This window comes from Hypanus sabinus, chromosome 9, assembly GCF_030144855.1.
Source record: "Hypanus sabinus isolate sHypSab1 chromosome 9, sHypSab1.hap1, whole genome shotgun sequence".
In the NCBI taxonomy this organism is placed as follows: domain Eukaryota; kingdom Metazoa; phylum Chordata; class Chondrichthyes; order Myliobatiformes; family Dasyatidae; genus Hypanus; species Hypanus sabinus.
In genome coordinates this window covers 146,069,372-146,084,471 of record NC_082714.1, presented here as the reverse complement: position 1 = coordinate 146,084,471, position 15,100 = coordinate 146,069,372, and the positions used below count along the sequence as shown (strand labels likewise).

Here is a 15,100-nt window from a genome sequence, read left to right as displayed (position 1 = left end):
TTCAGAGCCCAAACTTACATTGGACAGAAACACGATAAAATCCGCAGATGCTGGAAATCCAAAGCAACACACACAAAATAAGTACCTTCTTTCTTTGACTTCTCTTCTTCCTTCCAGTCCTGCTGAAGGGTATTGGCCCAAAACATCGACTGTTTACTCTTTCCCATTGTAGTCTAACCAGATGAGTTCCTCCAGCATTTTGTGTGTGTTGCTGACCTTGCACAGCTTTAGGTAGTATTCCCTTGTTTAATATTTATTTGATTTGAAGTTTTGCTTTCTAATTTAATCAATAAATGTCTTTATTTCTCTGCTTTTCCTCAAAAATCATACAATACTTGGAGCCATCTGCACATTTGATGTAGGGTACCTCATTCCATGCACTAATCAAATGATAATTTAAATCTTGTGCTAATGCATTTATATTTAAATGTGCAATATGTTGCTAGGGTTACTCAGCCATGAGGAATGAACATATGCTGAAAAGATTGTGAGCTGTCAAGTTTTGGAATGAATGTTAATAAATAGCCTTGATCTGCGGAAATTATTAATGTGAAGTATATCCAGCACCACCAGATTCAAGGACAGTTACTACCCCGCAACCATCAGGCTCTTGAATAAAAGGGGATAACTGCACTCACTTGCCCCATCATTGAAATTTTTCCCACACCCAATGGTCTCACTTTAAGCACTCTTTACCTCAGTGTTTCATGTACTCATTATTTATTGCTGTTTATTTATATTTGCATTTGCTCAGTTTGTTGTCTTCTGCACTCTGGTTGATCTTTCATCGATCCTGTTAGAGTTACTATTCCATAGATTTGCTGAGTATGCCCGCAGGGACAGGAATCTCAGGGTTGTCTGTGGTGGCATACATGTACTTTGATAATAAAATTTACTTTGAAGATTGAACTTTGATAAAGGCAGTGGTTTTAGTACCTGGGTTTGCAATATTCAGTTGAATGTTGTATGTTAAAAATGGATCGTCAAAAGGGCGCAGTGGTAAAGTAGAGGTAGTGCAACACGATTACATCACAGCACTGGAGTTCACAGTTCAATTCTGATGTCATCTGTAAGGAGTCTGGATGTCCTCCCCGTGGAACGTGTAAGTTTTCTCCATGTGTTCCAGTTTCCTCCCACACTCTGTAGACATACCGGGCCTGTTAATTGGTCATTGAACATTGCCCCTTGATTAGGCTAGGGTTAAATCAGGGGTTGCAGGGTAGCATGGCTCAAAGGTCCAGAAGGGCATATTCTGTACTGTATCTCAATAAATATATAAGTATGGCAAGGAATGTGGCACCCAATGTGTGTAGACAAACAGTCATTTGCCTTTTCTAGTACAGTGAGTAGAGGAATTGGGACAGCTGTACGAGACTTGGATAAGGGCCACATTTGGAGATCTATAGCAAGGAAGTCATTAACCTAGAGATGGTGTGGAAAAGATTCACAACAATACTACCAGACTGGAGGACTTAGGTTATAGGAGATAAACACAATAGATTCTACGGATCCTGGAAATCCAGCATAAATTATGTACACTGTGCTGGAGGAACTCAGCAGGTCAGGGAACATCTATGGAAAGAAGGATCATGGCCTGAAATGTCAACTGCTTATTCCTCTCCATGGAATTGTCTGACCTGATAAGTTCCTCCAGTATTTTGTGTGTGCTACTCTAAATTATAGGAGAGGCTGAATTGTCTTGGACTTCTCTTCCCTTTAGCGAAGGAGGCTGAGGGGTGACCTAATAGACGTTTATAAAATTATGAGGGGCATACACAAGATGAATAACCGGTCTTTTTCCCAGGGTAGGGAGTTCAAAACTAGGGATTGTGGGTTTAAAATGAGAGAGGAAAGATTTAAATGGGACGTAAGGGGTAGGTTTTCTGCACAGCAGGTGGTGAGTAGAGGCAGGTACAATTACAACATTTAACAGGCATGTGGACAATTGCATGGATTGGAAAGGTTTAGGGCAGCAGTGGCCAACCTGTTCTATGCCATGGACCCCTACCATTAACCCAACAGTCTGTGGGAACCTCTGGTTTAGAGGGATGTGGGTCAAACACAGGCCAATTGCATTAGCTCATCACGGTCAGTACAAACGATTTGGGCTAAGGGGCCTGTTTCTATCTGTGTAACTCACAACAATAAAGCACTACGTGTGTTCAATTTGGTGACAAATTAGAGTTATGGCAAAAACCACAATACAGAATGACCACACCTTGACTCAATCTGCTATCACAATGTAAAAAAAACCTTGAGGTAGGTCCACATCCGCACAAGACCGCTTGGCTGGGCCACTTTGTCTTAACGCTTGCCGTCCTTGACTCCAGAGTTGCAAACAGTCCAAACCTGAGAGAGGCACAGGTAGCCTGGGAATTTTGGAGGAGAGGGAGGCTTGGGGAGTACAGGTGGGAGTGGCCCGAGGAACTGGGAGATGAGAGAACTGCGCATCCTGCCCCTGCTTTGGTTACTCAAACCTCACCCTCTGTAGTATAAATGAAATGCCATCTTCTCCTGGCACTGTGTGGTATGATGGCATCTGTATTTATAGTTGGCTAAATATTATTATTGGGTCTCCTGAAGACAGAAGTATCAAAAAGTGTGGTTTTTTATTTGGGTTTTCGGGTTTCTCGCTTTGTGGCTGCCTGTTAGCAAACAAATCTCCAGGTGTATAATGTATACATTCTTTGTTAATAAATGTGTTTGACTGAAGTTATGCAATGTAATTGTGTCCATGCAGCTTGATTATATAACAATTACAGCACGGAAACAGGCCATCTCGGCCCTTCTAGTCCGTGCCGAATGCTTACTCTCACCTAGTCCCTCCGACCTGCGCTCAGCCCATAACCCTCCAATTATAATTCCCTTTCAAACCGAGCAGTCACGTAGCCAAATGACAGCATCATTTGAGACAGTTAACATTTTGTTTCTCTTATTTTCCCTCATTACCAGATTTACTACAACTGCAGCTGTCTAAGGCAGAATAATTCGAGTCTGAATATTGCGCAATCCGGAAAATGCGCCTCGTCCTGCACACAAATGCCGCTGTTCATGACTTTCTTTTTCTTTGTAATTTTATTCACGTTTTTGAGCAGCATTCCTGCACTAACAGCAACTCTCAGGTACAAATGCCAGTTCAATCGCCTTCTTATCACAAATTGTAATGACGCAAATCATGTCTTTGTCTGTAATGGGATTCATCTAAAATCTTAATCTATTTATCATCATGTTAGAAGTTCAGTTAACAGAATGTTAGCAGAAATTTAGTTCTGCCAAATAAACTATTTTGGTAAACTGTAAATAAGGTGTATGTTTACAAATGTTAACATCTTGGGCTGCAGGTAGGGAAAAACTCCACTGCACTTATAACAAGCAGCGATATACACTTAGTAACCATTTTATTAGGTACACCTGTACACCGGCTCATTAATGTAAATATCTAATCAGCCAATCAAGTGGCAGCAACTCAATGCATAAAAGCATGCAGACTTGGTCAAGAGATCATTTGTTATTCTGACCAAACATCAGAATGAGGAAGAAATACGATTGAAGTGACTGACTGTGGAATGATTGTTGATGCCAGGCAGGGTATTTGAGTAGCTCAGAAACTGCTGATCTCCGGGGATTTACACACATAACAGTCTCTAGACTGTACAGAGAATGGTGGGAGAAACAAAAATAAATTCCAGTGAGCTGTAGTTCTGTAGGTGAAAATGCCTTGTTAATGAAAGAGGTCAGAGGAGAATGGTTTAAGTAGTAGTCTCTCGAAGTCTGAGGAAGACGAAGGTGTTGCACAGTCAACGTCTGTGGGCACGCATATGGCTTCTGAGGCCGAAGTCCGAAGCACTGATATGGTTGCAGATGAGCAACGGTAACCACATGTTAAAACAGTAATGTGCAGCTGTAAATGCACAACACCTCAAACCCTGAAGTGGATGGGCAACAGCAACAGAAGACCACAAACATACACTCAGTGCCACTTTATTAGCTACAGAAAGTACACAATAAAGTAGCCAATGTGCGTATGCAGGATAGGACTTAGTGTGATTAACTTTTAGTTACGTGTTGGCTGTAAACCATTCAGAGGAAACACGAGGAAATCGACAGATGCTGGAAATTCAAACAACCCACATAAAATGCTGGTGGAACACACCAGGCCGGGCAGCATCTATAGGGAGAAGCACTGTCGATGTTTCGGGCCGAGACCCTTCATCAGGAAACATCAACAGTGCTTCACCATTCAGAGAAACACACTTTTGAATGGCTTTGATCCACTCAGTTTAAGAAAGATTTGATGAGATGAATTAGGGAGTAATAATGATGTTTAAATGTGTGTTTCAAACAAGATTTACCCGTCAGCTACAGTTAACAATGTGAATTTTATTTGTGATTCTTTCCACGGGTTCTTTATATACTGTAAGTAAACAAATTGTTGACAGACAATATTTTTCTATTTACATGCTTTCTCCCTGTAACTTTTGACACCTTTACTAATCAACAACCTATCAACCTGCACTTGAACTATACACAATAACTTGACATTCTTAGCCATCTGGGCAATGAATTCCACAGCTTCACTACCCTCTGGCAAAAGAATGTATTTTAAATAAAACTGCAGAAGAAAATCTCAAAATACTGTAACTTTTGTGTTCACAATGAATTCTTTATTTTGAATTGTTACAGAACAAAATTGACTGCCCATTAGTTAAGAAATTATTCCTAAATGAATAAGTGAGCTTATCAACATTTGATAGTGAAGCTGAAAGGTTAGGTAGCGATAAAGGATTCTGTAATATTTCTATCTTATCTAAACTGGATATTTTTCTTTATTTGATTAGATGTGTCCCTGATAGTCAACGATCATTTGCACTTGGTATTCAATGGATCGTAGTTCGTACTTTAGGTAAGGACACCTTATCAATTTTTAATTACATTTGTTTTCTGGTTATTCTTAACATATGATGTTATCCCAGTAGCTTATAAATAAAATATAGGCAGAAGACCGTCTAATCACATAAAAAGGCCACTGGTTATAGTGGAATATTTGCCAAAAGCCATAAAAATTACCTATTTTGATTTATTAATGTATTTTATAAATATAATATGAATGTTACTAGCATTTTAATGAATCTATAAATTTATCTGAGGTAATAGTTGAAGAAAAGCAGAAAAAACTGCCGGTATTGGAAAGAAAGATAAAACTACAGATGAGCTTCATTGGTTACGTGTACATTGAAACATCCAGTGAAATGCACTGTTTTAAAACAGATCGGTAGAACCCCCTCATCAGAACGGAACAAGATGAAGAGTTTTGGATCTGAAAAGTTAACCCTGCTTCTCTTCCCACAGATTTGGCCTGATCTGACCTAGAAATGGTCAGCAGGTTTAGGACGAGTCTGTGCAAAGAGAAGCAGCATTAAATTTTCAGATCCAAGACCCTTCATCTTTCTCAGTTCTGATGAGAAGATTCTGCCTATTCTGCTAAATATCTCCAGAAATGTCTTGTCGTTATTCAAATAATAATAATTTATTTATTCAGTTAGTACTTTAATTAGTTATAATCTAAAATACTGAGGATCAATAGTGCTCTACTGCACAAATATAATTTCTTGTTTATTAATTAATATCCAGCATATTTTCTATTCTTTATAAAAATACCTACATTCAAGCAAACAGTAAAGTAAATTGTAAATCACAATAACTGGCTGGATTAAATGTGTTGAATTTTTAAAATTTTTATTACTATTTTGTATCTGATATAAATTAATTCCTTTTATTAACAGTATAAAGAATAGAAATTCCAACCTTATTTACATAATAATAATCATCTTATAGATAGTAATATAACCCTATTTTCTGAAGACTGATGGCAAAATTAAAATTTAATATTGCAGCTTTGTTATATATTGTAATATGAAATAGTAAAATTATATAAATTACAGATGCCTTTCTTTTAATCTTCCCTTCACATTAATTTCAACAGGAGCAATCCCAGGCCCAATTGCGTTTGGCTCAGTTATTGACATCTCTTGCCTTTTGTGGCAGGAGCAATCCTCTGAGAGAGGCTCATGTTATATCTACCAAAATTCAGCCATGAGTAAAGCTCTCCTGATTGCAGGAATAACTTATAAGGTAATATATGCAAATGATTATAGTGACGTAGATGAGGAAATAACTTACACTGCCTGCATGCTAATTTTGAAATAAAAGGAGTGGCGATGTAATGGCTCAGAGGGTACACTGAACATTGAGCATTACAGCAGAGCACAGCACACTGAGTGAGTGAGTGAGTGAGTGAGGCCTTCGTCAGTCAGGGTCGACCATGGATGTTGTGTCTTAGCTGTCTGTGTACATGTTGCCCATGTAGCAAGCCCCCAACTGATGAATCCAAAGGAACGGCAGAGACAGATACAGTTTGGTACCCGCAGCGTCACAGCAGTTGCCAGTCAGTGTTGAACTCAATGCTGCTTTAGGGATTTCCAGCTCCGGATTTTTCCCTCGGGTTTTGCTCCTGAAGCCTTCCCCATGAGGGGGTACAGCCACAAAGCAGCGGAGGTTTGAGATCAGAGTTTCCCTTCTCCTAGTTCAGCTGCCAACCATGGCTGACGAGCCCCATCTGCCTGAAGCGACTGTTTTTAAGGTACTATTACCACCCTGGCTATAACAACCTTAAGGAACCATAGCACACTACAGGCCTTTTAATCTATTCTGACCCTTCCCTGCTGCATAGAGCTCCATTTTTCTATCATCCATGTGCCTATCTAAGAGTTTTTTAAATGCCTAATGTATCTGCCTTCACCACTACACCTGGCAAAGCATTCCACGCACCCACCAAACTCTGTATAAAGATTTAACCTCTGACATCGCCCCAGTACTTTCCTTCAATTACTTTAAAAGTAATTGTCCCTCCTTCTTTTAGCCATTTCAACCCTGGGGAAAAAGGTGCTGGCTGTCTGCTCGTTCTATGCCTCTTATCATTTTGTACCTCTCTATCCAATCGCCTCTCACTCTCCTTCACTCCAAAGAGAAAAGCCCCTCATAAGACATACCTTCTAGTCCAGACAGTATCCTGGTAAATCTCCTCTGCACCTTCTGTGAAGCTTCCTATAGTGAGATGACCAGAAATGGACACAGTATTTAAATTGTGGTCCACCCAGAGTTTTATAAAGCTGCAACATTACCTCACAGTTGTTGAACTCAATCCCCTGACTAATGAAGGGCAAAACACCTACGTCTTCTTATTAACTCTGTCAACTCGCACAGCCACTTTGAGAAATCCTTGGATGTGGATGTGGTGGAGGTGGAGGATCAAGCAGCTTATGTGAAGAATTAATTCTTAACTCTAGTGGGTGGAATGGAGATGACAGGAAATTGATCTGTGTTAAGTTCTTTGTTTCAAACATAAATCATAGATGCCTTGTGTATTTAGTCAAAGTGTCACGAGGGATGGTCTTCTCTGCTTAAATTAACTGGTCACTTTTTTCTTTTGCATTTCAGGCAGTGGGGTCGGTTTTTTTTCTCCTGGCTCTCTTTTTGTACAAGCCACCAGGCTCTAACCTCAGTAGTTCAACAATGGATAATGGAGACGACGAGTCAGATAAGGGTATTTCACAAAATACAGTTAAAACGGTGATTACTTTGTAATTAACACACTTAAACAGTATTCAATGAAAACTGTATTCAAGCCACTTCATATTATTGGATGTTATCCACCACATTCATCTAGGTAGCCACATTTTCAAAAACTTCTCAGCTTTTACTTGAGGTTGGGACTTTTTACAAGCTTAACACTATAAATTGTATAAATTAAGTATATGCAGAGTCCAAGTGTACAGTGGAAGCAACTCTTAAAGGTGAATAAGCAGTGTTGTTTATTTGAAAACATTGTACTTATGTACAGGAATTCTACATCATTATGTCAGCCATTGATCTTGACATGAAACAGAGGATTGGGATGATGTTTACATCTTCAAGCTATATAATAGCGCTTAAGGCTTTGTTGGATATTGGTAGGGTTGTAATGATTTTATTTCAGCTGTTTACTTCTATACAATGCCCTTTCTTATTTGGACAAATTCTGAATTGTGTATTTAACTGTAAATGATTTAATGCTATGTTACATGTGCATTTTAACAATATTGACATAAGATATTAGTACTAAGATCATTCTTCTTTCTTCCAAAAACCTCAATTATTTGAGTCTTCTGCTCTAGTTTTGCCATAGTGCAACCTCAAGCACTCCAATAACCAACAATGGTTAACCGTACAGGAAAGAAATTTTATTTTGGACCACAGTTCAGGCCCCAGAAATGTAAATGGAATTATGTCAATTAGAATGTCATCCTCAGGATTTGATCCCAAATTCAAGTGAGAAGTTTGCATTTCTCTTAGTGTGTTTCTGCCAATTAAATTGGTTTCCTCCCAAATCCCAAAAGTGTGCTGGTAGGTTAATTGGCTTCAATAAATGATCCCTTAATGTAGACGAGAGGCATAAAAATCAGAAGTGGTGTTAATAGCATGTGAGAGAAAATGAAAAGAGAAATGCAAAGAGCTAGACTGAGAGAAATAGGATTGCTCCATTGGAAATTAGCACAGTCTGGATGGGCCAAATGGCACCCTTCCATGTCATAATAATGGAGCAATGAGCAAATAAATATCATTGTTAAAAGATATGAAAGCCTGCTTAATGTTGGTTGATCATAATGTGGCAATCATCAAATAAATCTTAAATATTATATCTAATGGAAATCCATTCAGACCCTAAGGCGATGTAAATAAATTGAATTTCCAGCAGAAAGTCTGCATTTTTTTTATAAAGTGTAATTCTTTTCTCATTACCATCTTGATTAAGTGTTGCTGAAAGTGACCAGTTGTGCTTGAGATGAGGGTTACCCAGAGGGATGGGCGTGAAATAGCTTCTGTTTTAATAATTTACTAGATGTGTATAGATACTATATCTTCATTACAATAAATATTGTATTTCATCTCAAGGTGTATTAAATCAACACCTTGAGATCTCACAAAATCTTTTTTTTTGGAAGGAAAAACTCCAGTCATGCACTAGACACAGTTCCAGAGCATTGAGAACTGGAAAGGTCATTATTGGGAATGTTAGTGAGGATTTGGGAGTGGGGGAGTTGATATTGTATTGAAGTAAAAATAAGAGATTCAGTGTCTTGTGGATTATTTATTACTAAATACTCCACCTTTAAAACAAGAATACGTATTAAGATTCATCATCTTTATGTGCTGTGTTGTATGACATGGGCGATCACGGTCTTGTCTATGATAGTTCTTGGGAAATTTTTCTACAGAAGTGGTTTGCCATTACCTTCTTCTGGACAGTATCTTAACAAGATGGGTGACACCAGCCATTATCAATACTCTTCAAAGATTGTCTTCAAGGTATTAGTGGTCATATAACCAGGACATGATATGCACAAGCTGCTCATCCACCACAGGCTCCCATAGCTTCACGTCACCCTGACAGATGGGTTAAGCAGGTGGTGCACTTTCCCAACGGTGACCTGCAGGTTTGCTGATGGAAAGATGCCTTGTTCCTCCTTTGGTAGAGACGTATCTCCACCCTGCCACCCAACATATAGGACACATAATCTTTATTTGTCTGACCTTCACCTGGTGTCATCCACACCCATGACAGACCTCATCACATTCACAGCTGCCATTCCAATGATTATATCAGCACAAAGATGCATCTATAACCTTAGTTCATCTGTCATAAAAATGTTAAAGGAGCAGAACCTGCAGCAATTTGGCAGCAATGCAGAAATTCGTAGATTCCCCTTTGTCACATTGGTGTTTCAACCCTAGCCCCTGTCAGTCTCGTGTGTCATTGCAGAATACATGCAGAGGTGTCACTTCACATCACCTACATCATTCCCATGCCGTGCATCCCAGATTTTCAGCCTATGCCCCACAGCTACTTGGGGCATGGGACCTAATCAGGACTTTGGATCAAAATTGGAGTTGTGGTCATGCAATGAATTTTTACAGTAGCAGCTTACAAACTTTTCTGCAGTGGCGATGGCTGGGATAGGCAAAGGTCCTTTAAGAACTGACAGCCTTCCCAGCAATGAGCATGGGAAGGATGTGGCAGCCTAATTGTGCCAGCAGTCCTTGATAGGATCTGCACAATTCCTGTTTCAGCACAGAAATCAGTATGTAAAATTCCGTAAGATTCCTTTAAATATTTTCCCTTAATTTGACTTTTTAATGTGTCTAAATAAATATCAGTACTAGTCACAGAGGAGGAAGTCTAATTTATGGATAATAGTCTCTACTGAGATAATAGGAACAGAAATAATTATGTGACATGATGGAACTTTTTTAAATATTTGATTGATAATAAGGAATTTATTATTAATCATTAAGGTGGAACTTATCATGTAATCAAATTGTCTCATGCTGTAATCAAAGTTACATGATACTAATTAGATATTTCAGCATAAGTAGTTGCTATGTTTTTTCTATTTACTTTTGAATAGCACTTTTTTTTTGCCAATGCAGGGTTAAGGTTTAACACTGGCAATTAGTTATAGCAGTTTTAATGCAGGATTGTTCAATATTTCAAAAGATTTTGGATTTTCGAAAGGAAATCCATGCTGAGGTTGATAGGCTGTTTCAACACTATAATTTATTGAAAATTCTGTAAAATGGAAAAAAATGAAGTTAGTTGTATTTAATCTCATGCTACTTATCAATTTTCCCCTGGGTTTGAAAGAATGAGAAATGTTACCATTAAATTCGTCATTAGGTTGACAGGATAACAGCTTGAAAGTATTTCCTCCAGTTATGAAAATGTCCAACTTAGGGTCATCGCATCAGAAAAGGGCCAAATTAATATACAGCAGATGAGAAATTTCCTCACGCAAGGGATTCAAGGTTTTGGAATTCTCAATCCCAGAGGGCTGTGACTACAGAGTTTTTGAGTATGTTTTAAGGTAAACTTAGAACTTGGATTCCTAGAGATACAGTATGTGGCAATAACAAAACACAGTGGCATTGAGGGAGAAAATAAGCTTTTAGTTTATTAAATAACATAGGAATCTCAAAGCTACTGTACATGTACTCCTATTCCTTTATCTTATATTAAAATGTGAACCATGTGAATTTGATTTTAAAACTCAAAACTCTCCTAACCAATATTGCAAGAGTGCAGAAAAAATTTACAAAGGACTCGAAAGGTTGAACGCGTTAGGATTTTATTTCCCAGAGCTTAGGAGAATGACAGGAGATCTTATAGGGTTGCACAAAATTATAAGGGACAGTTCATTAGCTTAGTGGTCAGCATAATGTTTTATTTACACTGCCAGCTGTAAAATCGGCATTCAATTCCCACCAGGGGCGGCACGGTAATGTAGTGGTTAGCATAATGCTTTACAGTGCCAGCTGTAAAATCACGGTTCAATTCCTGTTGTTGTCAGTAAGGAGTTTGTATGTTCTCCCCAAGACTACCTGGGTCCCTTCGGGTGTTCTGGTTTCCTCCCATATTCCAAGACGTATGAGTTTGGGTTAGTACATTGAGGGCACGCTAAGATGGCACCAGAAGCATTGCTACACTTGCAAGTTGCCTCCGGTACATCTCAGTTTGTGTTGATTGTTGACACAAACAACGCATTTGACTCAGTGTTTCGATTAGTCACACATAAAGTTAATCTTTAATTCTTTATATTGGGTCAATATGTAAGGCTTTTTTTTCTCTTAAATTGGGCGAGACAAGAGCTAGAGGTCTTAGATTTGAGATGAAGGTTGAAATATTTGAGGAGAAACCGAGGGGGAACTTCTTTACTCAGAGGGTGGTGCAAATGTAGATCAAGCTGTCTGCAAAAGTGATGGATGTGAATTCAGTTGCAAATTTTAAATGAAGTATAGATAGGAACATGGATGAGGGGGGTATAGAGGGCTATGTTCTTGGTGCAGATCGATGGAACTAAATAGAAAAATTGGTCATCTTGAACCAGATGGGCCTTGATTTTGATAACTATATATAATATGTAGTGTTAATGAAATAATTGAATGTTTTTTAATTGAGTTCCATTTTCCATTAGTATTACTAAGCAATTCAATTTTAAATTTAGATTATTAGATATAAATTGCACAATGTGGTGGTAAAGTTTAAAAGTGCTCCAGGGTCTTTGTCCTCTTGGATACTTCATAAACTTCCATGAAGTGAGATGTTTTGACATAAAAATGAAATCATGAATTATTTAAAACTTAAGAATTGGAAATTAGGGCACATACGGAGCTGTTCTGGTGGCTCTAATTTGTTTCGCAGCCAGTCAGAATAAACCAGTGATTCCCAACCTTTTTTATGCCATGGACCCTGACAATTAATCGAGGGGTTTGCAAACCCCAGGAATAAACAAAGAATAAGTGGTAGGAAATAGATTGAATGATCTGAGATTGGATAGTATTTACATGTTGCTATAACAGTTGCTGTTAATCTCAGTATGTTAATGTATGGTAGAAAATGATGAAGTTGTATCTCTTCTTAAATATATGTTATAAATGCAAACAGCTGTCATATAGAGCAGTGAACTGTTTTGGTAAGTTTGCAAATCAGTGCATCCTATTACATAGTGTATTGGGATATATATTGCTGCTGCAAAATTGAAAATTTTGTTTTATATACACTTGTTCTGGAAATAATTCAAAAAATGTGTAGCTCGGGTGGTTGATGGTGAGGTTTTCTCTGACCTTGGCAATTTGCTGCAAATGTTTCTTCACCATTCATAGAGACATAATCAGCGCACTATTAATAGTGGTGTTCTCTGAATGCTTGGCCTTTATATCCTTAATCAATCAGCTAATTAACAGTGCACTGTTGTTGTATTCTTGTTTGGTGACAAAATGTTGGCAAATAAATTGCTAAAATCGGAGAATAACACTTTTCTGTACGTGCCGTTTATCAAAAAGGCACCCTGAAGATTTTTTCCTCAAAAAAGCACACACTAAAGAGTTTGTTTGCAGGACTACCTACAGTATGTATTAACCTCTGCCATATACTGTATATTTAAAATGATTATTACAACAAATTAAAATAACTTTTATATTTGCTGAAAGCATTTTCTGTTTATTTTTTTGAATAAGGTTATTTGTTACGAATTGGTATTTTGTTCTAAAAGATGTCTTAATACAAACAGATATTTTAAGAATTATTGCAATACCATGTGGAATTGCTGAACATATTTAGCATATCTCTATTTATTTCATGGCATAAATTATATTTGGAATTAATATGAATGAATTGTGTATTATCTTGCTGAATTAATATTCACACTAAAGTTAATATAGTCTCTTGAACCATTAAACTGAGTACATTTCTATAAATGCGGAAGGAAATTTATATGTATTATTTTTGACCAAAACTGATTACAGTATAGGAATTTTAGCCAACTGTCTGTATGAGGCTTGCATAATAATCTTAATGTCCATGGAAGAGTTGATTATTAACATTTTATTCTATCCCTTTTTTATTATTTGCTTATATTCCAGCCCCCTAGCCAACCTAAGTACCTGACATTAATGTTACTTCACCTCCTATCCCTAATTGCGACCTGACCTCCAATCCTGTCTCGCATGTCTCCAATCCCATCTTGCATATCTCCAACCCCACCACATCATCAATGTTAGACGGTTGGAGTGGACCTTGCTCACAATTTTCCATCCACATCATCATCCCTCACCTCCAAAATTTGGTCTGGACTCACCTGATTCTATTCAAATGATAAACCATGTAAGACTTGATTTTGCAGGGCCTGTTTAGTATCACAGACTAAATGGGGTATTGTGTACTACTGAATTTTACAGGAACATTTTGATTATAGCCCCATTACTTTGCTACCAAAATATAACAATAAATATAGCACAATTGATGGCTTTATAACAAGACAATATTAGTGAAGAAAAATAAAAGAATATTTTTACATCCGGATGCATGTGATCATCTGATTTGCTGCAGAAGGTTTTTATAAATCTGTTATATAATTGTCTATGTATTTTTGCTGGTGAAGTTTTGATCCCATGTTGAAGCAGACGTTTGGACAACTTGATGTGCATTGATTATGTAGTTTAACATACCTGACAAAGATTGTGCATTTTTACATGCCTTTCTTTAATTGGAAATGTTGAAAGTGAGATGAATGGATTTGCAAGTTTTTTGTAACTGTCAATCAATGTATAATTTTCTGCACAAAAATGTTTAAATAAAAATTGTTTCACATTTAGCTGTCTAATTCAATGGGTGGAAAATGGTTGACATGAATTCCTCTCATTAAGTTGCACTGCGTATTTTTTTGTGTTTTCCTGTCTTATGTAATATAATTGAGTTGGCAAAGCACAATGGAGATGATACTTCAACAGCCTCTGGCATTGTGAGATTGTTTGACTAGACCAATGATTGGCTTCCAGCAGTATCAAGATGGATGCAGCCTGTGTGCTTAATTTTAACCATTCCTTTGACAGCTCATTTCTGGTATGGAACTGTCAACTAAAATCGCTGAAATCCATTAAGTCTAGGGAAACAAACAAAATACTGTAGATTCTGTAAACCCACAATGAATGAGCAGGTCAGATGTTAACTGTGGAGAGAGAAAAACTTACCTGCCATCAGATGAAGATCTTTTAACTCTGTCTTGCCAAGAGGACCACGACCTCTTGATTTGGAGACTTGCATGCCTCAATGGCCGGGAGAGTTATGTTGACTGGAGTCAGGGTTTTATGCTTTGGGTCTTGGTAGGGTCACCCATGCCAAGCAGGTCAAAGGGTAGAGGTCAGACTAAGAGAAGTCCACTGGTCCTCCGGGTTTGGAGGTTCAGCTCAGGTCTAACAACCCTGACCGGTAATGAAGCAATGAAGAATCTTTCTACAATGGTATTCCTGTGTCTCCTCCCTGACTTGCATAATTGATAGTAGTGAAAAGAGGAAGCTACTGACATGAGGAAGGAAGCCTCAAACACTACCACCAGGGATGGAGGACCTTCACTGCTGCTCTACATGCCAGCGGTGTAACAGGCAATAAGTAAATAAGTTGTCTTGCCACAGATGTTGCTTGTTATTGTTCTGTTTTTAATTCTATTTT

General features: G+C 37.9%; 1 protein-coding gene across 8 annotated transcripts in view; it reads left to right on the top strand.

Annotated features, from left to right (window-relative positions):
• The window catches only part of slco4a1 (solute carrier organic anion transporter family, member 4A1), a 210,291-nt gene extending 196,036 nt beyond the window's left edge, over positions 1-14,255 (top strand). For all 8 annotated transcript variants that reach the window (XM_059980750.1, XM_059980755.1, XM_059980756.1 and 5 more), the window contains 4 exons: positions 2,953-3,122; positions 4,839-4,903; positions 5,984-6,132; positions 7,498-14,255. In XM_059980750.1, the coding sequence (XP_059836733.1) occupies positions 2,953-3,122; positions 4,839-4,903; positions 5,984-6,132; positions 7,498-7,644 (531 nt within the window). In that variant the 3' untranslated portion in view covers positions 7,645-14,255. The remainder of the gene's footprint in view (positions 1-2,952; positions 3,123-4,838; positions 4,904-5,983; positions 6,133-7,497) is intronic.
• The last annotated feature ends 845 nt before the right edge of the window (positions 14,256-15,100 follow it).